At 41.4% G+C, this 25709-nt stretch overlaps 1 protein-coding gene across 2 annotated transcripts in view; it reads right to left on the reverse strand.

The window, feature by feature from the left end:
- The window catches only part of DPP10 (dipeptidyl peptidase like 10), a 1575897-nt gene that overhangs the window by 918183 nt on the left and 632005 nt on the right, over nucleotides 1–25709 (reverse strand). For both annotated transcript variants that reach the window (XM_086957361.1, XM_086957360.1), the window contains exon 4: nucleotides 11618–11712. In XM_086957361.1, the coding sequence (XP_086813487.1) occupies nucleotides 11618–11712 (95 nt within the window). The remainder of the gene's footprint in view (nucleotides 1–11617; nucleotides 11713–25709) is intronic.

Genomic DNA, 25709 nt, shown 5'->3' on the forward strand with positions numbered 1-25709 from the left:
ACGAAAATGATGAGCACTGTTTGTTGGTCAGTGACAACAGTGAAGTGCTTTCAGTGCAGGAACACATGAAAAGGCCCACAAGCACCAAGCATAGGAGGCATTCTTTTTCAGGTTGTGAATCAGCATGTTTTGTCTGTGACAAACTCCTGCTATCATAAGCCACAATATGGCCTGATGCATTAAGATGTCCATTGTGCTGGGCAAGTATGGCACCTAGCTTCACTGGGCTGAATTAGCAACAATCTCTGTTTGTAGTTTTGGATCAAAGCATGCAATTTCAATAGCATTCAGAATCGCATGTTTGATTTTCTTGAAGTTTTGTTCACATTCACGCGACAATCAAAATGGACAATTTTGCTTAATTAAGTCAATGGGGCACTTTCAGAGGCAAAGTTACGTATGTACCTTGAACAGTAACTAGCAATACCAAGGACAAAGCTTGAATCTTATTTGGATCTGGATCTGGAGTCATTCCCCCATCAAAAAAAGATATGACCAAAGAACTTGAGTTTTGTTTTATGAAACTCACACTTAGCTAGCTTCATTTAAAGTGAGACCTGCATTAGTAAGTATACGACACACTTGTGTTCTTTTCGTGTGCCTTCAAAGACCAGTGTGTCATCACTGTAAAGGAAAGCATTTGTGATTTGCTGTATTATGTCATGAATGATATCCTGAAAAAGCACTCTGAAACTTAGTATTTTATATTGAAATAAGCCAACATGAGAAAAGGTAGCAATGTAGCTGCAATTGTCTTCCAGTTCAAGTTGGTGATACCCTTGGTTTAATCAAGGCTGTAAAAGACTCTGTCTCAATTCAGATGCGTAATTATGTCAGTAATATGCAGACCTGGATGTTATTCTCTTTCAATCACATTGTTGGTTTGGCGCATATCAACGCAAATGTACACATAATCTCCACTATCCTTCTTAGACAGTATTAAAATTGGTGACAACCATCACGTGTGATTTTGGGACAGTGTCCTAATACATTTCATACTTTCACTTGTCATCTCACTTCAACTGTCATCCTTCCTTGCAAGAAGCTAATCCTACATGCACACTTTGATCATTAGTCAACATTGACATCACACACCCATCTTCATCACTGTCGCTTGACAATGACGGTGATGAACTTTTAAAAGAGGAATTTCACTGCAATCAGTGTCATTCTGATTCTACTTGTTTCAATTGATTTTGCCGCTTGGCCTTGTAGATGTGGTTGGAATGTCTTTGGTACTTTCTGACACCCATTTAGTTTTCTCAGCATGACATAGTTGATCTTTCCTTCACTTTGCAAATCATTACAAAATGGTTCTCTTTCCCACAGTCTTTGCATATCTGTCCAATGGCAGGACATTTACCTTAATGTGGAAAGAAAAACACACTTCTTTTTCTTTGGTGACATTACTTTGTGACCTTCTTCCTTATGTTTCATCTTACTTTTCACATTAAGCGCTGATTCATTTAAGGTTGTTCCGCCTTCCATTTTAGCAGCTTGTCTGTCAGCTATTTCTTCCACTCTAACAGCCGTAAGTACACTCTCCAAGCTGAGTGTCTCTTTCAGCATTCGTAATCTGAACGAACCGGCGACAAAACCATCTATTACTCCAAGATGCATGGCCTTTTCATCCTTGAACTCATTGAACTTGCAATGCTTAGTAAGCAAATCAATTCTTTCAACAAAGACATCCATTGCTTCCAGCTCTCTGCCGGGCTTGCCTGAAAATGTACCCTTCAAAGTCAACGTATGACACTGGATTGAACCTGGTGTTCAAGAGTACATCACTATGGGATATTTTCTTTATCACTTCTTGTACTTCTTCACCCCCAAATGTCTTGGATATTTAATCATCTTTTTGTCATTTACTTCTTCCAGTGCATCAATGAAATTATCAAAGGATTCGATCAAGACAGTCCATCTGTTGCCAATATTGAGATTTTTTTGCAGTATCAAAAGGAGGCTGTGGTTTTAAGAAGGTGATGGTGCCATATTTGTCGCTCTTTTGAGCAGTCATTGAAAAGCTACACTATTCTGACCGCTGCCCATGGCCTTTCAGTCAGTCGAAGATGATTCACCAGCCTACTAAGCAAAACCCCAGTGCATCTGCTTAGGTTGTGGTGCCCATTGAGGAGGTCCGATGACTCTCTTTACTTACTTCTGGTAAGCATAATCGTATTCTCTATATATCTGGTTATCGTTGCCTCTAATGTTTACTCAGATAATTCTCTTATACCTGGCTGTCACCACTCGTTGCACTTTCCATACCTGTTTGTCACTGCCCTTAGCAATTCTTTGTGTCAGAAAGGTTTCCACTTTAAGCACTTCTTTGCCCACAGCAATCACTTCCTTTATTGCTTCTGTGTACCTGGTTGTTGCTGCCTGTAGCTTTTTCTTTCTGTATGAATGAGGGCTCTGTGTTAGGCTCTGGCACAGTATCTCTTGTCTCAACATCACCAGCAAAATGAATTCCAATAACAAACAAACGTTCTGCAAGGCTTTCACTTTCTGCACATGCTTTACATTTGATGGTGTGGCGCTTTAATCCCACATGCCAACTGATAATTTTTCAATTCAACTGAGGCACACGTGGCATGCAAGAGCAGTTTGCTGGACTACAGCAAACTCTCTGGAAGAGCATTCTTGCTTCTTCGGGTAGTGGGGTTTATGAAATGCCTTATTTCGTTGCCAGTTGTAGTGTTCGCCCCAGCCTGGGAACATGTAAAGGAACATTCAGCACACATAGCTCAGTATTACACATCTTTATTCTTCAGAGAGTAACTGTTGACTGCTCATACTACCATCATGAACTTTCTTAACTACATACAATCGCGAATGTCACTATTCTATGGAGTCCATTAGGGACCAGAGGGGTTTCCCTTTCTCTAACACACAAAACACTATATTCCGTAGCCATAATGAGATGCCTGTGGGCAATTTGGGGGGCCCTGGATCTCTCTGCAGAACCAGTTATTGGTAAATGAAGGTAAGCAGACAGTCTCTTAGGGCCAACTGGTGGTGTGTAAGGGTGCAGAGCAGCCATCTGTAAATTAGTTTTTCAGCCAAGTTAACACCAGTGTATCGTGCTTACAGATTTTGCTATTAGTCACAATGTTTTGATTGTGTCCATTAGGCATGCATTCATGCACTGACTAGCACCAGGACATTTTACATAATTCTTCAGACACTCCATCAACGTTGGCTTAACGCCCACCAACCTACAAAGATATTGACCATAAATCCTTTATGCTGCCATCTTTGCAAAGGCGCCCTAAATTGTAGTTTATATTTTGAACCCTGGCATATTGTCTGAATGTTTCACCAACATGGATTGTTGAAGATTATTAAAAGTTCAAAGAAATATATGTAACCCAAAGTAATGAACATGTTCAAGTTGACAGTTGCGATTTTAAATCCATGTTTAGAGCAAACAGTTGAAGTGCAACTAAATGACAACAAAAATGCAAAGATTTCAAATCATACAACGTTTAGATTTTTTTAAAAATAGAATGGTAAAATGACACTGTAAAGAACAGTTGTGAAAATGTAATGTCCATTCAATAATTGGGCATTCATTTGAGCCACTGTTGCATATCATCTTTGAATGCTGACAGGCTTGCCTGTATAGAATGAGCTATAAACTGAACATATTTAATTGCTGTAGCTTTCTACTATTACAGATAAAAGTTCTAAGCCTCTGAGTGAGTAATTCACAAGGTCACTATGAGGCCAACACCCGCCACAGATATGGGTGGTAAAGCCACATGGAGTGGAACTGTGAAAGAACAACCTGCAACAGTTTTTATTGATGGCAATGAAGGCAAGGTGCATGCATTAGTCAGATCCTCCCCATTTCATACAGAGGATATGTTTTACACCATTCTTCAAGCTGCTCTAGGATCTAGAACTGCCCTTGAGAATACAAATGATGCTGCCGCACTGGAAGTGATCCTTTTATGCACTGACCACAGGAGGGTCTAATACAGAGTGTCAGAAAATAAATCTACAATAGCTGTGATGAAACCATCGGTCTGCGAATTGTAATAACAACTTAATATTAGTATTTCCAAACTTAACATAAATAATGCAAATCTAGATCCATCAGGTAGGCCACTATTATTAGGGAAACAACAATGCAAATTACTGTTCTGGAACACTGCCGGGCTGACTGCAAAAATACAGGACCCAGCAGGGTTGAAGGTCGTGAATGATCACCTGATAATCCGTTTACAAGAGACCTGGCAAATTAGTGAGCTGCACACGGAGGGGCTTCAGACCTACCATACCCCAGCACTTCCTAGTAAGGCTGGCAGACCCAAAGGAGGTCTATGTACTTATATTTCAAATTTGTTAAGTATTGAGAAACTAATGTTTGTAAAAAAATAATAATTTCTACCAGATTGTGGAGTTACAGTCGAAAGGAGACGGCTGTCTGATAATTATTAACTTCTATAACAATATACCGAAAGACATGATACTAAGTGTTTTGAACCAACTACAAAGGGATTTGAGGAAACTTCAAGAGAGGTCCAAAGGGGAACTGTGTTTTATATGGGGTGGGGATTTTAATTGGTTTTTGAGTAGGCACTATCAGAGTGGTATATGCGGTCTAGGGGAGGAAACAGAAGAAGCTGTACCACATTTTACACAATCCTCTTCGGGAGATATGTTTAATGAAATCATGTTTGAATTCAATCTAGATTATGCAAATGAATTATGTATTTCTCCAGTACATTTTAAGCCCACGTGAATAGGGAGAGGATGCAATACGGCAATTGTTTTTGTCTTATTATCAAAAAATAAGAAATTCATAAGGATTTTAACATTTATGACACTTTGTAATGAGGCAAGTGACCACTACCCCAATAGTGTCTCTCTTGAATTTGAGAATTGTACCCCCAATAGAAAGGGAGATGTTGGTTTTTATATAACCAGGAAATATATTTATCAAGTACAAATGGTTATACATTGAAATGGCAGAAGGTGGATCCCACTGCCTTTTTGGGGCAGCTTGTAAAGGAAACACAAGTGGACAATGTGTGTCAAGCTGAGTAGAATAAGGATGCGGATGTGATAGAAGCTTTCTTGAATATTTCAGCTAAGATTAAAGAAATCCTTACGGTCAAACAGAAGACCACATTGAGTAAAAGACGGGAGTGGTTTGATCATGAATGTAGCAAAGCACACAAGAATTTAAAAAGAACCCTGAAAGAGACCCCTAGAAACAGAGAAGAGATTAGGGAAGCCAGATTGCTTTATAAACAGGCCCAAAATAAAAGAAGGTTTAAACTAAAAGAGGAAGTTTGGCAAGATCTACACGAGGCTTGTATAAAGAAAGATAATATTACGTTTTGGAAGATAGTGAATTACCCATACCTCTCGGAGAGGGATTGTGATAAGATGGATATAGCCATCCCAGAAGATAGCTGGATTTGCTATTTTAGTGGTCTATATAGTGATGGTATGAATCCAGTAGAAAATGAGTTGGGGCGGGAAATATCCCAAGTAAGAGGTATTGAGGCAGAGAATATTTATGAGAAAAATGTGGGCTTATCTGCTTACCCTCTCAATATCAGTTTTACCCTGGATGAGATAGTTTATGCAATACAAAAAAGTGCACAGGGTAAGGCTCCTGGGTCGGATGGTGTCCCAGTTGACATGTATCGGTCAAATACCGACATTTGGGCACCACTTATAATGAATGTTTTAAATAAGTGCTGTCAAATTGGTTTTATAAAGTCTTGATCAGATGCTATTTTAGTACACATTTTTAAGAAGAGAAATCGTGATGACCCTAAATGCAATCGCCCTATATTCTTGCTAGACTCTTTTTCAAAGGTGGTGGGGAGGGTCATTTTAAGCAAGTTACAGTCATGGGCGGAGGAAATGGGTGTGTTATCACGGTTACAATATGGTTTTAGAACCGGACTGGGCACAATTGAGCAAGGCCTGAACCGTAGCCTAATAATCGATAAATACGCTAGGGCAAAAAGCGGAAATTTGTTTTTAACTTTAGTCGATTTATCTTCTGCATTTGATTGTGTCATACACAACAAACTATGGGACACCTTATCTGAGCTAGGAGTCGAAAAAGTCATATTGTTATTTATTAGAGAACTTTACCAGGAGGCTTGAGCAAGGGTGAGATTTGAGATAAATGGGGAGTGTTCGGCCAGATTTGGCATTGGAAAAGGAGTGAGGAAAGGATGCGTCCTTGCCCCGTTCCTTTTTTCATTATATATTAATAGCCTAGGAGAACGATTGGCCGAGCCCTCCTATAATTACCCAATAATAAATAAAAACCTGGTCCTAATATTATTATATGCGGATGACGCAGTTTTAATGTCAAGGACACAATTAGGCCTCCAGAAAACAGTAACACATTTTGTTAACTATATGCAGGTGAGGGGGCTACAAGTGAATATAGGCAAACAATTTAGTATGAAGTGTGGGAAAAGAACTGCAAAGAAATGTGATATCTTCATTAATGGCAAAAAAATTGAGCGTGTGGAAAAATGCGCCTACTTAGGGATGCGTTTCGACCAGAAGGGAACTTGGCCAGCTGCAATATTAGCTCGGAAAAATATGTTTTCAAGAGCTACTGGGGCGCTTGTCAGTCAGTCAAGACAATTGGGTTGACAACCAGTCCCTGAATTGCTTGCATTTTATAAATCTAAATGTATTTCAACAGCCACATATGGCGCAGGCATAGGGGGGTTTACTAACGCACAATGTGTACAGAAATGTGAAAACAACTTCCTGTGCTACTTATTAGCAGTACCTAGCTCAACTGCCACATACATTTGCCACTCTGAGATAGGCATGAAGCATATTGCTGATATTATAAAGTCTTGCCCTTTACTACTTTGGCATGAGATATGGAACACCGCCGAAACAGTTTTTAACCAGAATGTGATTACGGACTGTTTAAAACTGGATAATGCGCATCGCATCCCATGGCTACGACACATTAAGGAGGTGGCAGATGAAATTGGCCAACCAGAATTTCTTACAAACCCAGTCTGTATGAACATTATCCCCAGAAAGGTCCTTAAAAAGGATTATTTGTCCCATCTGGAGGAAAAGCAATGGTTTCTGGAGAAAGAAAAACAATCAGTTACGGACAATCATATTACGCTGACATGTACAGGGATACAGCCATACTTGTCATATGTGACAAGACCTTTTGACCGGATGCTATTGACACGCTTTCACCTAGGTATTGTGCACAGGTCCACCACATTCCCTGGGATGAATGATTGGTCACATATCCTTGCCCTTTTGACAGTATCTCAGCACAATCAACATTGCTTGTAACTCTTTTCTGTAGGTTTTACATGCTGCTTAGGAGATATTCTTTACTACCGATCTTAAAGCAGCATGGGTTAAGACAATGCAGAGCCGCATACTTAAAGTTACAAGTTACAATGTATGGAAGATGAATTGACAGTGGGGCTTGTAGCAAGTTATTTAAAATGTGTGAGCAGACTAAGACAGACAATTAGGATGTAAAGCAAGTAAGATTATTTATTTCCCAGGAAACTTAATTGTATCTGTGCTTTTATGTTTTTCAAAAATGAAATGCGAATAAAGTAATTTGACTTGACTTGACTTAATAACAACTTGAAAACTGCACAAATTCTGCATGACAGAGCTGAAGATGCTGATGGGTGATCCAGTGTAGAAATATTATTATTGTGGTGCTTTTTGAGAGGATTGAAGACCTAAGCACAGAATTATTTCTTCCAGAATGGCTGATGAACACTGTAAATCCTGGCACCTTCTTGATTTACTTGGTTTACAGCTTACTCTTCACTCCCAGTGGCACCCTCAATACCAATTGTGGTGTTTTTGACCAACTATTGTGATACAGATGACATGTTGCAAGTGACAAAGAAACATGGCCCATGGAAAATTGATGGCCAAAAAATGCATGTCTTTTACCACTATGGTGCAACAAAAATATAACAGTGTTCCAGAACTTAAGCAAGCTATGAGGGCTCTCTAAATCACTTATGGACTGATATACCAGGCAAAATCCTGTGCTTTCCCAGATGAAAAATACAATTCTTTCTAACTTAAGAAGCAGCATGAGCAGGGCTGGAAAGAAGAGAACATGACACAACTCATATGCAAAGAATTCAGGTAAGGAGACCAATGAAGCAGAATAAGTATCAAGGCCCCAACCATCCGCCAGGAGCCCTAACAAAAGAATAAACAGGCAGTAAATGGGCAGAAATGGTGAAGGATATCATACAAGTAGAGGTCCAACTGAGCAAGAGGCCGACAGTAACCCAGCCACTCTGGCAGGGAGATCAGAGACATCCTCATCAGGAGATAAATCATTACTTACCAAGGGACCCATAGGTTACACCCACAATAGCAGAAGATATCAAATGGCAATGACAATGTCAAGGTGGAAGGTATTGAGAAGTAGGGTTGACTTAAATTAATACAATATTGATGACTACTGGTAGCTGGATGTAATTGCATGCATAAATATGACTGCAAACATTTTGATATGCAGAATGTTAGGGAGATGGGTTTATATATGAGGAAATACAGAATCCATGCATTCATTATTTAAAGAAAGGACAAAATCAAGGCACTACACACTGTATTTTCACAGGGAACCCTCGGGGTGCCCTATGTGAAAGACTGCACATACCACAACATGTGGGCAGATATGTGTTTATAGACAGCTCTTTAGATGGCAATTTCTTGCCAATTGCAACAGTGTCTCCTCCAAACACAGGGCAACCTGAATTTCTAGAAGTATTATCACTAAATCAATCTAGAAACATAGATGATCTGGACCTTAGGGTAGGTGATTATAATTTAGTATTCAATTTTGTTATGGATCTTTCAATTGAACCTCTGCAAGCTACATGTATGGACATTGTCTTGCAAATTTCAATAATTGTTAAGTCAATGGGGTTTCTTGACCTATGGAAAGAAATGCACCCAGAGAGCTGTGAATACTCATATTACTTAGCTGTGGATGGGATACATAAGGTACTTTTGCTCTCGCTACAGTGGGGCAGGGCAGTGTCAGAGATACCCACATGGAAGCTTCAACCTAATGCTCTGCTTGATCCCCCTTATAGAGCCACAGTTTTGAACATACTGTTCTACATTTCTTCACAAATTAGGGCACGGTATCCAGCTCAATGCAAAGTGCCTTCATGGCTATAATTAGGAGTATATGCATTAAAATGCATATACTAGGAGATGGGAATAGACTGTCTTCGCTGTCTGGACTATAAGAGTATGTGAACTTCGTTTGGCTGGTCAAATCGGAGGTCCCTTGATTGCTAAAATACACAAAAAACATGCACTGTGGAGATGAGTGAACTCCCCATCTGAAATAAACAAAGTATTTACTACTTTACAACTTATTACCAAAACAATTATATCACTGCACAGCAACAACCTCAATTCAATTAACAGAGGAATTCTAAGACCGCAAACAAACACTAGCACTAAATTCGACCTTACACCAACAGGAGATTAAGAATGCAATCCTACCTTCTGGATTTTACACCACATATAAAGCGATTTGCTGATAGGCTTCATACTATGTACATAGAGGCCTATAACCTACAGTTGTTACCTTTGTCAACTAGGGAGATCATGATAATTATACAAGTCACATCAACCACCAGCAATACTGAATACAGAATGCAAGATTTTGGATAATCTTATCAACAACTGATTAATTCCATACCAGCATGGTACATTACGACAAATGCGTTTTGCACCAGGTAGAAAAACACACATTAATTTATGGCAAATGTTTCATGGTATGGACACTCAGCTGATGAGCTATAAGCATTGACCTCCCTAGATGTAGAAAAGATTTTTAATACCTTAATGTGGTGTTATTTGTTTAAAGTGCTGACAAAGAAGGGAATGATGGGACAGACGCTGAAATGTAGCCACTATTTTTGCCACCAATGGCTAGAGTCAGCAGGGCTGTATTGCAAATTAGAAGAGGTACATGACACCTATTTTATTTGTCATAACGAGAGAGAAATTGTCCTTTCTAGTACAAGCTCATTGGCTGACCTGGAATATTCGTTTACATCAAAGGACACATATGATCGTCCTGCATGTGGATGATGACTTTTTGTTCCTAACTGCTCAGGGTAGTAGTTTGACCTCGTTGTAAGGAATGGGGTTCTGGTTATCAGAGTATGGGCCCTGTAGAAGCGGATCCATCACTCTAGTTGGGGTAAGCAAGATGCACACTAAAAGATAATCTGTGCTCACCTTCCGGTAGAGGGGAACAGAGCAGTCAGGTTTATCTAAAGAGGCAATGTGTAAAATATGTGTGTAAGGCACACACACAGTAACACAATGAAAACACCACAAACATATTCCACAAAAGGATAGAAAAATAGACTATATTTTTATGAGAACAACAAGACCATAATGACAAAAATCCAATAAGAAACTATTAAACTGCCTCTAATAATTGCTTCACCAACAAGCTGACAACTTTTTTGATGTATTTAATTTAGCGTGATTGACTCTATTTCTGTTCTTCATGTTTACAAGCATGCTCTCTCTTTCATATGAAAGAGATATGCCCCAAGGATTTAAGTGCTTTGTGGGAAAGCTGACGGTGTGTGACCACGCATTATAAAGGATAAAGTACCTCCTGCTGTACATGATGAGGATATTGCAAGTCACGTTTATGAACTTGGCTACTGATTTGCATTATGAAGATCAGCACCATCAAAATGAACTGTTTATGGGAACTGATTAAGGATAAATAGAAGCCAACACTAGAAATTCCTAACATGACCCAAAAAAGAGCCTTCAGGCACCAACCAATTTCAAAATGTAGCTAAAATTTCCGAAATAGCTGTACCTTTCCACAAAATAAATCATGTGTCATCCTAATTTCATCAATGTACATACACAGGCAAAAAGACTAGAAAGAAATGAAAATGTGCCTAAACCTTAGATTCTGTAGTTTGTATTTCTTCAACCAAAAAGAGTGAATATGATGAAGGTTGTAAAAATGGAATATTTGAAAAACTGGAAAAAGGTACACAGAACACAATTGTGTGATTCTTTTAAAACAACTGCAAATTTTGCTGCAGAATGTAGAGTTTTACAGTGTACATGTGTAACTAACTTTATTGTTCTGGATGCAACACTAAATGAAGGAAAGTTGTAGTACAAATGTACGATACTCAATCACGTCTTTTCCACATAGAAATGTATCAGTAATTGAAAAATATCACTTAGAATTATGATGAACAGGCATATCTTTTTAGCTTCATGACCTCACTATGCCTTCTGTAAAACACTGCTCTTTTTAAGACTTGTGATGAATGCGTTGTTGTTACACCTCTTGTAATGAATGTTGGTACTCAGAGCATGGTTGTAGAGCTCCCTTACAAGCTTTTCTGCCACAGATCTTTTTGTGCTAAAACATATTGATCTCTATTTTATAGGCACAAAAACCTATGTGAAATAAAACCATAATTCTCCATAGTTTGCACCTTCTAAATGAACCACTCATTCATAATACAACATTTTGATTGTAATTGTGTAGTTTAAATGGCTTAAAATTGCTCAAACAATCAAGAACAGAAATACTTACAAAAGTTGAATTTTCCAGCAGTATTGTAGTTTCATTGGTTTCTACATTAAGTTTAACCACATGTCCATTTGTGTTCTTATACAAAACTTCCACATCTAAAAATAATAGGAGTTGAAGAAGTGAAAGAATGCAATCAATGTAATAAACACATTAAAACAATATCTAGTATGCATGAGCAGTACGCTAAATACCATAACTGTGACCTTGGAGCACATTTTCAGAGTAGCCAACAACATGCTCATAAAACTGTATGATAGTTAGCATTATTTTCAAAAACGTTTTTTTCATTTAAAGCCAACATTTTTTACTGGAATTAATTCATTTAATTTATTTTGTAAAATTTACAGAATTCTACACATATGTAATTTGAAAGAAATGCCCACTTTCACTGTATATATGAAATAGGGGCATCAACACACAGAAAAGTGAATAGTTCTAAATCTTTTCTTCAAAAGCACTATATTTCGCAGGCATCACCAATAGGAAAGATAGGATCTTTTGCAAATCCCAGGCGAAACCACCTTGAGATTAACCACATTCAAAGCTGATCAATTGTATTTATAAAGTTAGCAGAACGTTGAATGTTTTATTCAGAAAATGTCTTGGCCATGAGATACAACAGTAATAACATTGTAACCCCCATAGCCCCAGAGAACATTTTGAAGAACTGAAGTGCAACTTATATGAGGCGTTGTATGGACCTTACAGTGTGAATAAAAGAATCACCCAAACTGCCCTTCCAATAGAATATGGCAATATCCTGAACTAACGGGCGTATTTTTGAATCAGAAGATGACAAATAGGAAAAAACACATTCCAAATGAATACACTACATCAGTTGTTCCCAAACTGGGATCCAAAGACCCCCAGGGATCCTTGACACTTTCAGAGGGGGGCCGCAGGCATCAATTTTAACAGCACTGCAAAGCTCCTTGTATAATCATCAGTTTTCGGGCAACAATAAAAGTGTCAAGATAACTACAGTGAATAATGTACCTGTTGAAGAGAGATGGGAGTTTTGTCCAGCGGCAGCATTGACTCATCTAAGGTAGAGCTGAGGGTTAATATGCTTGCTGCAAAGAGAGTGTACCATGCTTTAAAAAAACAATATCTTACATGCATGGCTCAGTGGGCTAAACTTTTGTCACAGAGGTTATGTTGTTACTGTGCAGTTCATAAGTTACAATTGTAATAAAGCACAGAACTATGAACTGCCATCAAAGAGCTGCATGCCAACTGCATGGTACAAGTTGATTAAGTTATGTTTTTGCCAGTCTTTCATTAGCCTGATGCTGTTAAAAAAGGTTTAGTTGGGTAGACATAAAAATTCTTATTATTAACGCCTACGCTAACCATTATATCACGTTTAGAATCCTGAGTTTGTGCTTCTCCAGACCAAGCACTAATAAAAATGCCTACCAGGGAACTCTCCATTTGGTAGTCCCCTTTGCCTTAAGTAACATTTTCTACACACTGATTTACACATGTAAGATTCATTGTCTCTGTATGTGTGTGATCTAAAGTGCTCTGACTCCCTACACTACTATAAAATGTACTATAAAACACATTAATTACATGTAACAGAGGGGCTATGGAGAGATAAGAGGCACTGTTGGATGGTGTGCAACAAAGATTGTCGTATCCTGGTGCACAGTAAGGTCATCACATTACATTTATGCTTCAAAAGCTAATACAATTCAATAAATAATGACAAATGTGTTGTAAATTGCACAAATTTCATTTATGTCCCTAATTGTCTTGGGGGAAAAGCCCCCCAAGGTCTCTTTTGTAGTGGTCAGTCTCACTCGTTGCACCTTGTGGGCACCTTAAGGGGACACATTTCCAGGGCTGCTTTGAGTCTTCCATACGGCCCTCGCAGGGCAGTAGCCTCATACCGCCCAATACCCATACCCAAACATTGAATAGTTAGTCGCTGAGCTGCAGCACCAACCTTCCCATTAAAATATTTAAATTTTTGCACATTTTTTCAATATAAAATAATAAAATCTTTAGCAATTCCAGTATTTGTTTGGCGTGAACTTGTTTTTGTATTTTGTTTGTGTATTACTGTTTGAAGTTTAAATAGCACAAATTGTCTAAGGGTCCCAGTTTCTAGTAGTGACTCACTGGGGGTCCTCAGGAGTAAAAAGTAAGAGAACCACTGCACTACATGATCAATTCAGAATTTCAATTTTTGTACTAGTAAATGAGTCACCCATTCAAAAACTAAAATTATTAAATGATGTGTCTAAGATGTATAGTCCAGCGTCATTATTGCAGAGGCTTTTATATAATTGTTAGGAACGTCCTGGGAGATAAGTACGAGAATAAACATTATCAAGAATTATATATTTTTATTTTAAACCACATTTAATCAGACAAATTTGAACTGCTTGATTATCATTTTGGGGCTAAAGTATGGAAATGGAGCCTAACTGATTACCAGTAATATACATTTGACTGGTGGATAAATAACTCCACATAGGATCACAGGATACTACTATGTTTCTATGAAATCAAGCGTGGACCAGATATTTAGATCGGCAGGCAAAAGGACAAACTGGCTGGGAGAAGAGATACATGCAGCAATGTAAACACTATGGGGCCATCTCAGTGTGAGACCATAGGCTGGTGGTTCCACAGCCCATATTACGATGTGACCGCACATGGTGTTGTCGGAAACTCCCATTTCTCTATGGGAGCTTGTGCTGCAGTCGGAAAACGGCCGCAGTACAAGCTCCCATGGAGAAAAAAGAGTTTCTTTGAATCACTGCATTGAGTGGCAGGTGCACAGATTTACAGGGGGAACAATAGGTGCCCCCCAGGCCTCCAATTGGAGGCCAATGAGGGGTGGGAGACCTGCTAAGTGCCCCCTAAGTCGTTTTGTATGTATGTATGTACATGTATTTATACGGTTTTCCACCAGGCTTTCCATGTTGGAAAGCCCAACATGGAAAGCCTATCTAAAACCAACATCATACTCCTGATGGTGTATACGCTGTCCTAAAGGGATTATTGATTTGCAGCCTCCAACTGGCCGATGGGCCAAAATGACCGGCCAGTTTAAACTATAACTGCCTTTTTTGTAATAAAGCAGTTGGAGTTTAACCTAAGGATGTCGGATGGAAAAGCTCCGACCTGCGGTTGGAGGCTTTCCGACCAACATCCTAATCCGCCCCTATTTAGTGATTCAAAGTAAGTAACTAGAAACGCGAAATGTAGAATTTAGCACTTTTGCAAGTATTCGTTTTTTATATTTTGCTGGCTAAAATACTTAAATGGGGCCTCATAGAAGGTATGCCTAAATGATATGGATCTGTCTGGGTGGAGTGCTCCCACAATATTCTTTCCTGACTTTAAAGTGTGTGGCTGCCAAACTCAGTGGTCGGCATCCGGAATATGCTCGCTTGCTTCATTAGGTACATAGGTATTTTACAAGTGAAATATTCTCTAGCATTCAAAGTCAATGACAGAATGTGTTTCCTAAATGGAAGGCTCCATTTTCATGCTTCATTCCTGGCGCACATGTTCTGCAATCAGCACATAAATGTGCTTGTATACTATTCAAGGTATATGTAATAACTTTATACGCAGTTATTTTCTGCCACTGACCTTGATTCGGCTCCAAAAACACAAAAAAGTGATGTCATCTGGTTTTCCAGTCTAACCGTGGATAATCCCATATTGAGACATTAATGGCAACTTGCAAATATAGAATAGTAAAATGTCCAGGGGTATAGATCAGCGATGCCACCCATTAATCCAAGGGCCAACTACACAAAGTTACTATTTTTGTCCATATCTCAGGCTTCTATCAGTCCTACATGGCACATGGATGCCCTGTTTATTAAAGGTACACTGCATGCTGTGGGAAGGCTCACTAGCAGGAACAAGCACTCCACTCACCCATCCTGCTTTATTATCTAATTATTGGGCCTGTTTTTATGCAGTTATTCATGTGCTAAACATCCACATGCGTGAAGGGAGAAGAAGGATGTGTTAATGTTAGTACCATAGACCACATTGCCTCACCCAACATGGGTTATTGAAGTGCACTCCAGGAACATAGCCTTAGAGAAACCTCATATGAATATAGTAAGCTTATGGAAGGCTAATCATAGTCATATGGAGCTTGACGCACTAAGCAGGAGTCAAACGTAACCAAATCCAGCACTGCCATTCCGATAGCTCGACCTACACTTGATGAGACTAGTCACAGGAGAAGAAAGGCTATAGAGAGAGGAGTGATTTTTTGAACACATACTGCTAGAAATGAGTGATACATCACAAAGGAACTGTTCAAGGGAACTGTCCTTCCACCAGTCTCTGATTAAAAGCCTCGCACACACTTGAGTTGGAAAGTCAGTGGAGGGCGCCAGAGAGTCAAGCGAAGACGCCAGAGTTTTCGGTGTTCGCCATTCCGTGTGAGCGAGCGAGTGAGCAAGTTGCTTTGTCCCGTTGAGCGGGAGTAGGTGCCCAGCCGTCGAGCGCTTGAGCTCCATTTTTTGTCGTCAGGTTTGCGAAGAGTCTGCGAAGAGTATCGCAGAAAACCCCTCACTCCCTAAACCTCACCCGTGCCTCACCAGCCCGCCTGCGCTTCTCACCGTGCCTGCGCCTGTGCACCTGACTCCGGTGCAGCTCCGAAGCACTTGGCGGGTCGAGCAGGGCGGCGGGCGGTGTTCACAGCTCATAGCGCTCACAGCGGTGCTGCAGGGGGTGAGGTAGAGGCAAGGTGAAGCGGAGTAGCAGCTCTCTGCAGAAGGAGTGACTCTTGTGATCCAGTGATCCAGTGACCCACAGTGACCCAGCGACGCAGAGTCCAGTGAGCTGGTGAGCGTTCCGGTGGGAGCCTGTCGAGCCTGTGGAGCCAAGAAGCCAAGAAACCAAGTAGACACTGAGAAGACACCAAGAAGGAGTGTGACCATTGTGTATTTTCTACTGGAATCAAGCTAAAAGACTGAGGAGCCCTAATCAGGACAAAACTGCTCTGGGGTTGCTTGTGTTCAGGGAGGCCCTGGCCTGGCAGTTTGGCCTGGACTGCTCCCACTTCAGGGAGGCCCTGGCCTGGCAGTTTGGCCTGGACTGCTCCCACTGGGAGTTTATACCACGCTTCTCCCCAGAGAAAAGATAAGAAAAGATAAAAGCGAGCTTCTGCTAGGCTACCACTGGGATTAAAGACTACAGATCCCACAATCCCACAATCCTGCTGACAGCAGCCGCATAGTCCATGGATCACGCCGTGTGAGATGAGTGTGCAGGCGGCGATCTTCAGGGTGACAACCAGCATTGGCTTGATCTCAGCACGGTTTTTCCCCGCCGCTCTTTCCTACCGTCAGGATCAGCCACTTCAAAGAGGTGAGGTGAGGTGAGACTGCAAAGACGTGACGTGAGCGCGGCTGCCGATAGAGGCGGCCGCCAAGTAAGAGCCGGGGGGTTTGACCTAGGCAGATCCGACTAGGTCCGACTTTGCCAGCAGGTCTCTCCTGAGTGCTCCGCTAACAGTCTGTTCCGCTCACAGCCTTACTCTCAGCCTCACTCTCAGCCTTGCTTCTCAGTTCACCCACAGCCCTCTCACAGCCTACTCCAACGTCCTCATCTTTCCCTCTTCATCAAAATCATACCTTAACGGATTTGCCGTCTTGCTGAGGAGTGTTGATGCCATTGCCTAGCGGGCGTATTCTGGTGCTGTTCCTGCTGCCGGGTTTTCGCCTGCATCTCGCGGCCCCCGCTTCGCGGGACCCGCTCGCCTGTGGGTGCCTTTGGACCGGACAGACAAGGAGGCGATTGAGACTTTCTACCGGACACCTGCGGGACTGGGAGGACCAGCGGGCAGTACGTTGCTCATCCTGCCACAGCTGGTCCTCTTCCCGCCCCTCCCACTTTACCCTCTTAGTTGTTGCAAGCCACGCACACGCGGGACGCGCGCGGGACGAAGCCCGAGCAAAGGGCGGGCCCTCTGAGGCCCTCAGAGGCTCAAGTAGGCTGTGCTGTGCCCATCCCTTTTCAAAAACATTTTCTTTGAGTATGAGTACTATTCTTAATTTGTTTGCGGTTGTAATTGTGCGTATTATAGTGACCCATTATAGTCTTCTGTGATCCCTTGTGTTCCCCTTTGGTTTTTGTAATGACGGCCAAAAAGTTAAGGTCTGGGAAATTATTAGTGGGAAGGTCTTGTTCCAAAACCAAATCGAATCCCCTCCGAAATAAGGATAGCCACGTTACACAACTAAAGGGCACATGCCAGGTTTTCAACCTTTGGGAAAGGGGAAAGAATAGAGCCACAATTGTGGGGTCCATGCCCGATGACATGGATGAAAAAGGCCTTTCGGTAAAAGAACACATTACTTTGATGGGGTTAAGTACCGAGGGTTTGGTGGATCAGAACAATAAGAAAAGGGGAGCCACCCCATTAGTTGAAGTAGCGGAAGGTCCCCCCTCCTTAGACAATTGTGTGTCTCCCCCCTTGTTTACTTCAGGGGATAAAAATATACAATCCCTTCTTCTGTTTCAAACCCCGTCAGAAGCCATCCCAAAAGTAGTGGGGGTTATAAAACATGTTCCTTTTCCTAATCCCAGCGAGTCTCCACCTAAACATTCATTTAGCTCTTCTCTTCCAAGAGGAGTGCAAAATAATGGTTTAGTCTCTTCTGATTTAGATATGGAGCTTTTCAGGAGATATATTGAGGACGACACGGGTAAGGCTGGTGATCCTACAAAGACCCCAGCAGTATCTGCTCCCCCCGGCCTCCATCGTTATAGTAGTACCCCCTCAAATATCTCCCAGTCAAATAATTTGATGAGTCCCAACCTTAACATAAAAGGCATCAATGCTATTCACCCACTTAGGTTAGATAAACCTGTTTCTGACTCCCTTTCCTCTCTTGAACATTTACTTTCTTCCATTTTGTTATTATTAGAAAAATTTGACGGGGGCTCTGATTGTGTACTGGAAACAGTAACTCAAATATTGAAGGTCCTATTGAGCAACCGACAGGAGAAGGAAATCAGACCTATTTTAGAGGCAAGTGGCTAGATCCTGTATTGCAGAAAGATCCTAAGATGGAGAATGGGGCACTTAATATATCTCAACCATTTTGTGATAGGGAAAAATTAGTCCCTCCTTTGAGAGCTCTGACCTCCAACTGTATAGTGGATCTTGACCCAGTAGTAGAGGTCCTGCATGAAACCGCTTCAAAGGTAGACAAGGAACTCTTCCCAATTTTTAATAATCAGCGGGGTGAGGGAGATAAGGAAGTATTAGAACCAGAAGACAATAGAAAAAAGGGTAAATCAGGGAAAGTTAAAAGGAACGGGAGGAAAAAGAGGAAATTAATTAGAAGAATAGAAAAAAATAGGCGGAGAAAAATCCTTTTTGGAGATCACTTGGATATGTCCACTAAAAAAGAGCCACATCAGGTTTCCCTGTTGGTAGTAAAAGATGAAAGTGGGGATGTAAACGGAGCTGTAGATATTTCAATCTCCTTAGCACAAAGGCCGGTCCCCTAACCATCTATTCCCGCCTACTCCCTCACTTACCCGCTTGGCCCATTTGGTGAGCGCAATACTGAAAAAGGGGGTCCCTCTAGTCCAGCACCTCAGGGGAATAGATTAAATTTGCTGGCCCTGCTTCAACAGTTCTTAATCCTCTAGCCAGACCTTATTCTGACAAGGGGGAAGGAGTAGCGGTCTTTAAGATACCTCCGGAAATGCCTAAAGAGGAAAGTATTGACACCCTTATCCTCGATTTCTTCCCTCTTTTTGACGCTGACTGCACCCTAAATAGATCCCTACTCCTTAAATGTTTTCAGGAATCCACAAATTTGAAATTAATACAATCTGCAGATATAGACAAAGTATTGATTCTGAAGACAGAGGCTGGAACTCAGACGAGGGTAAAGTTTTACTCTAAATTAGTAGTAAATCTAATCTTGCAATGGGCGGAAGATTTTCAAAGTAGAGTGATCGATGTTATGCCCTTCTGGGGGAATGTCCTCTCTGGTAGACCCTTTAAATCCTCTAAATACCTTGGTTCTCCTTTTTCACTTCTGCAGGCAGCCTCTGGCAATACAGAACGGGCTGGCGGTTTTGATGATCTAAAAATCTGCATATCAAAAGATCTCCGCCTTGTGTCATATACTAATCCTCCTATGCCCCCTCCCCATGATAAAGTTGTGGATGAAAGCCTCCGATGGAACTGGTTACCCGGTGTTCTCTCGAGGAAATTGACAAATAAGTCAGTGTCTCATTCTCATCTTTAGCGACAACATATCGATATTATCTTGGAATGCCGCTGGGTTGAGGAAGAGTCCCGAAAAAATTCAATTCCGCCTGTCCTTAGAAGCCAGTGTGATCTGTCTCCAAGAGACGTGGTGTTCGGAGAAAATTCGGGTAGGAAGGGACTATTTTGTATTGGAGGGCTGTGCTTCCCCTTCCAGGAGAGGCCACGCTAGCGGGGGTATTGCCTGTTTATTGTCTAACCAGATAAAATGGAATTTCTCTCATTATTTGGATCCTTGTAATCTCTTTCAGGCTGTAACGTTGTTTAGTTTTGATAATGTTGAAGTTTCTAAACCTTTAGTACTGATTAATGCCTATATTCCCTGCGAAGCTTGCTTTAATCCAATTCTAAAAAAGGTCTTTGCCTATGTACAGAGTATTAGGGAGAAAACTCCCTCTCCTCATATAATTTTGGTAGGGGACTTGAATTGTAAAATCTCTAATCTAAGTATGAGCCTGTTTCGAGACAAATACAAAGAAGAATCACAACAGATTCCCCAAGCTCTCTTCCCTGAGAACATTAAAACAAATAAGCGAGGGAAGATACTTCTTGAAGAACTCTCTGAGATGGATGGGATCATCGCGAATGGAAGGCTCCCCTCTGATGCCCCTGCAAATTTCACCCATAAATCTAATCAGGGTGAATCTATCCTAGATTACGTAATAGTGGAGAATTCTGCCTTTGCCCTACTGAAAGATCTTAGGGTTATAGAAACTCTTTTTAGCGATCATAAAATACTATCTACCTCTGTGAAAATAAATTCCCCCAACCCTGACCAGTGGTCACTTAGCAGTGAGCTGGTAAGTTTTGGAGTTAAATCTGGGTGATGCTACTGGAATACAAAGGCTCTAAGAGGCACCTGACTTTATGAAGGTGGTGATCTCTGTCGCTAAAAATCCAAATAAGAAAAGATATACTGCGAAACACTTCAGTCCCCTCCGGCTGCTCAATAAAGAAATAAATAAGTTAGTAAGGGAACAATATTTGAGTAAATCGGCTGAAGGAGCGTGCAGAATAGCCCTATTAAAAAGAAGGAGGAGATGATTACAGGCCAAATTAAGAAAAGAGGGGGAGGATACTATCTGGATAAAACTAAGAGAGGCTGCCTTTAATGGACAAATGAAACCATTCTGGTCCCTCATAGGCAAAGGTTGCAGTGCCAGAACAAGTCAGCTTCCAATCCCAATCGAAGAGCAAACATGGGTGCCCTATGCCACAGCCCTTTATGCAAGTAATGGAACAGTGGTCCCCCGCATAAGTTTTAATGAGAACAGTCAGCCTTTGGTCCCACTCTCAGAAAAAGCTATTGAATTAGCTATCAGGGTAAATGCGCTCTTCCGGGGCAATGGGACCGGACGAACTTCCAATCTCTGTTCTAAAGCAAAATAGTGTAAAATGGAGCAAACTGCTTTACCCGGTGTTTAACATTTGCCAAAACTATCGTCAAATTGCTCTCCTGGACGCAATTGGCAAAGTTTTTGCAAAATGCCTTTTGAAATTAATTAATTATTGGGTGGAACAGTCCAATATACTTCCCTTAGAGCAGACAGGATTTCGAAAGAACCATGGCACCATGGATAACTTAACAGCTCTGCAAGTAATTTCCGATAAATACATCAGGGTCAGAGGGGGGCGAGTCTATGCAGCCTTTATAGATTTCTCCACAGCTTTTGATAAAGTTGATCGCCCCTTGCTGTGGAAGAAACTATCAGCTTTAGGTATGCCAGCCCGGCTTTTAGACTTAGTTCAGGACCTCCACTCGGATACCTTGTGCAGAGTATTACTGGGAGGGGAGAGAGGCTTATCCCAAGCGATCCTCTCGGCCAATGGTCTAAAACAGGGTTGTTTATTGGCCCCACTATTGTTTTCCCTTTATGTTCATGATCTCCCCCAGACCCTATCTTCAAGCGAAGGCATTGCCCCACTTCTGGGGGACAAACCAATTATATGCTTGATGTACGCAGATGATATACTACTACTAGACCTTACCCCAAAAGGATTAAATAACCGCCTGCAGGCATTGCATATATTTGCCGAGTCCCATCATCTGAAGATTAATATCTCTAAAAGCAAAGTAATGTGTATGATGGGTAAGAAAAAATCGAAATCTGGGAATTTTAGTTGTTCTCTAGGTGGTAATAAGCTGGAAATCGTAAAATCCTATGCCTTCCTAGGGAAAATAGTATGTGGTAACTTGAGCGATAAGGCCTACATAGATAATAATACTCGGAAGGCCATGACTCAAGGTAAAAGATTAAGTGCACTTTATAAAGCCACAGGCAAAAGACATTTTGTTCACCTGCTAGAGGCTTTTCGGGCAAAAATTCCAGCCTCTCTGCTTTACGGCATTGAACTTCTTGATCTGGGACAATGGGGTTTTTTGGATACTGTCGAGGGCAGACTTTTGCGATATCTGACTACGGTTAACAATGCTTGTACGGTGGCATCTCTTAGGCTTGAATTTGGCATACGAAGCAGTTGGGTTCAGGGCCTGGCGGGAGTAATACGTTGGGTCTCTTGTCTGGCAAAGGGAAAACCGGCCACTTTAAGACACCTCATCCAAAAAGAATTATTGGGCCCCCTAAAAGAATGCTCCCTACTTATAAAGAACTTTAGAAGGGCCGTTACACTACTTGAACTGGAAGAATCAACTCTTTTTTTGCTTTCTACACATCAGCTAAAATCCACACTAAAACTGGCAACATGGAATTTAAGTTTTAGGAGGGACAGAGATTCCCTCATCTTAAAGAAAGGTGCTTCTCCAGTTCTTAATTCCTGTTTATTTAAACATATGCACCTTATGCCTCTTGGAACCTTCCCCACGGCTTACAACGCTTTTGGTTCCTCTTGAGGCAGGATCTCCTCCCTTTAAATAAATTATTAGCTAGATGGTATGGTTCCTCCGACAAATGTAACTGGTGTAATAATTCGATCCAGGATACCCATGTTCTTTTCGTATGCCCTGCCCTAATGGCTCATCGCCGAAAGTGGGTGAGACCAATTTGTTTACAATTAAGTATTTTGTCTGCCAACTCTTTAGTGGATGCTATTCTTAACCCCCCCAATGAAATGTTTTGCTACAGAATTTTTAACTTTTTCAAATGTTTTTTAGAACTGTATTAATGGACATGATTCCTTTACTTAATTTTCTGAGTTAATTAGAGTGTATCTTATTGGATTGTATGTATCTGTAATTGCTGTTTTTTTTCTTTTTATTCTATATCTTGTTTTTATGTGGACCTTAATCGAGTTCCAAATCATATACCAATACATTGTTTGATTGATTGTGATGGAAATCTCATTGTTGGAAATCTCATTGGAAATCTCATTGATGCACCTGTAAAATCTGTTTAAATAAAATGCCTCAAGCTGTTCTGTGAATTACCCCATAGGTGTTTGTTGTGGGGAATCCATGGCCTGACTCTAGCATGATTACACCCACCAATTTCTTTTTTTTAACTGTGGGATTACACCCACCCATTTGGGATGGGCGGGGCCATTAGATAGGGTCTTCTTGGATTAGTAGTAACACTGATCCCTTGGATGGCTACCAGTTACGCTCTTTACTATAGGCATTGAGGCATATGCATCATCTTTAATGATAACTATAGCTGCTCATAGGCCCCAATTGACAAATATTTTAATGTGAGTAGGTTTGAAATGCTTTTGAAGTACTTCTAACTTACTAATTAATTCCAGGAGTAGGCAGAGAGTACAATTAGAGGAAGTCTTGAGAAATTATTTGTGCATCAATCCCAATAAATTTCATTGGGTTGTTTGGTTGTCCAGCCAATGCAGATTAGAGAAATCCCTTAGTCAAATTGTCTAACCCTTCATGGTAATTCGGATTCCCCCTTTTTTAACTCTAAAAATCTAAAGGTAATGTTGTCCTGTATATTATATGAACGTTATGTAAAGAATTGGCTCATTGGATTCCATTTTATAAAGAAAGTGCAAAATTTGAACGGGAATCAGTACTTTGACAAAGAAAAGGAAAAGTGCTAGCCATGTGCTTACGACCCTGGCTAACTCAGTGTGTATACAGTGTGCTCTTCAGCCGGGGATTCCAAACAGTGCAAAGATGTTATTTTTGCTTTCAATAATTCATGTCTACCTTAGACTCTATCACGGATGCGCGCAGTAGTGAGAGAGACTGCTTCATTGTCAAAACAGGTGCGCCTGGCAAAGGGCTCCTCAACCTGCACTCTACTGTTTTTATTAAAATATTTTTAAAACGCTTTTTAATCGTGCACGCTTGTATGGTCCCCACACAATCGTATGCCTGTCACCTGATTACTCAGCACTTACCGCATCCTAACGTACTTGCATTTCCCTGGTCCACCACCAATTCTTCGGCTTGAGTGGAGGGAAATCTAGACACACAAGGAAGTGACTGCTACTTCCGGAGCACACAGGCAAGTCTGCTGACCAGCAGCTGACCTTCCCCATCTACTTAACAAGGATGCTACTCGCCTTGCGTAGCGGACGCATGCAGTGGTGAGAGAGACCGCTTCTTTGTCAAAACAGGAGTGCCTGGCATAGGGATTCTCAACTTGCACTCTACTGTTTTTAGTAAAATACTTTAAAAATGCTTTTTAACCGTGCATGCTTGTTTCGTCCCCACACAATCATATGCCTGTCATCTGATTACTCAGCACTTACCGCATCCTAACGCACGTGCATTTCCCGGTCCACTACCGATTCTTCAGCTTGAGTGGAGGGAAATCAAGGCACACCAGGAAGTGGCTGCTACTTCCAGTGCACACAGGCAAGTCAGCTGACCAGCTGCTGACCTTCCCCATCTACTTAACCAGGATGCTACTCGCCTGGTGCAGCACACACGCGCAGTGGTGAGAGAAACTGCTTCATTGTCAAAAGAGGTGCCCCTGGCAAAGGGCTCCACAGCCTGCACTCTACTGGTTTTAGTAAAATACTTCTAAAACGCTTTTTAATTGTGCACACTTGTATTCTCCCCACACAATCGTATGCTCGTCACCTGATTACTCAGCACTTACCGCATCCTAACATACGTGCATTTCCCTGGTCCCCCACCGATTCTTCGGCTTGAGTGGAGGGAAATCTAGGCAAACCAGGAAGTGAATGCTACTTCCGCCGCACACAGGCGTCAGCTGACCAGCAGCTGGCCTTCCCCATCTACTTAACTGGGATGCTACTAGCCTCGCGCAGCAGGCGCATGCAGTGGTGAGAGAAACTGCTTCATTGTCAAAACAGGGTCACCTGGAAAAGGGAACCTCAACCTGAACTCTACTGTTTTTAGTATAATACTTTTAAAACGCTTTTTAATCACGCACGTTAGTATTGTACCCACACAACCGTATGCCTGTCACCTGATTACTCAGCACTTACTTAACCAGGATGATACTCACCTCGCGCAGCTGGTGCGCCAAAGGCTCGCCAAAGGCAAGCCCGTATGCGCCTGTTCGTGTCCGGACGGGACCGGGGACCACAACCCCTGCCTGTTTCCATCCCAATATCAGAAGTTACAGCCCTCAAGGTCCTCCTTAATCTTAAAGGAGTGACACCTGCAAGCTGCCAGCACTCTTGGAATGTATCAGCCAAAAACAACACCTGCCTACACTGTGGGTTCCACTTACAGACTAAAATCACTGAACTTGAAGCCCGCACTAAGAAAATTCAGCGAATCATGTACCTTTTAAATTGTAGGTAACTCCCTAAACACTCCACCGAAATCGCCCTGCTCCTCCAAAAACTTAAACCAGATGCCCTCTTCTTGACAGGGAACTGGCTCAATGCAGAATCTGAACCAGATGGTATCTAAGCCCTCCCCCATGG

This window comes from Lissotriton vulgaris, chromosome 2_1, assembly GCF_964263255.1.
Source record: "Lissotriton vulgaris chromosome 2_1, aLisVul1.2, whole genome shotgun sequence".
Classification (NCBI taxonomy): Eukaryota; Metazoa; Chordata; class Amphibia; order Caudata; family Salamandridae; genus Lissotriton; species Lissotriton vulgaris.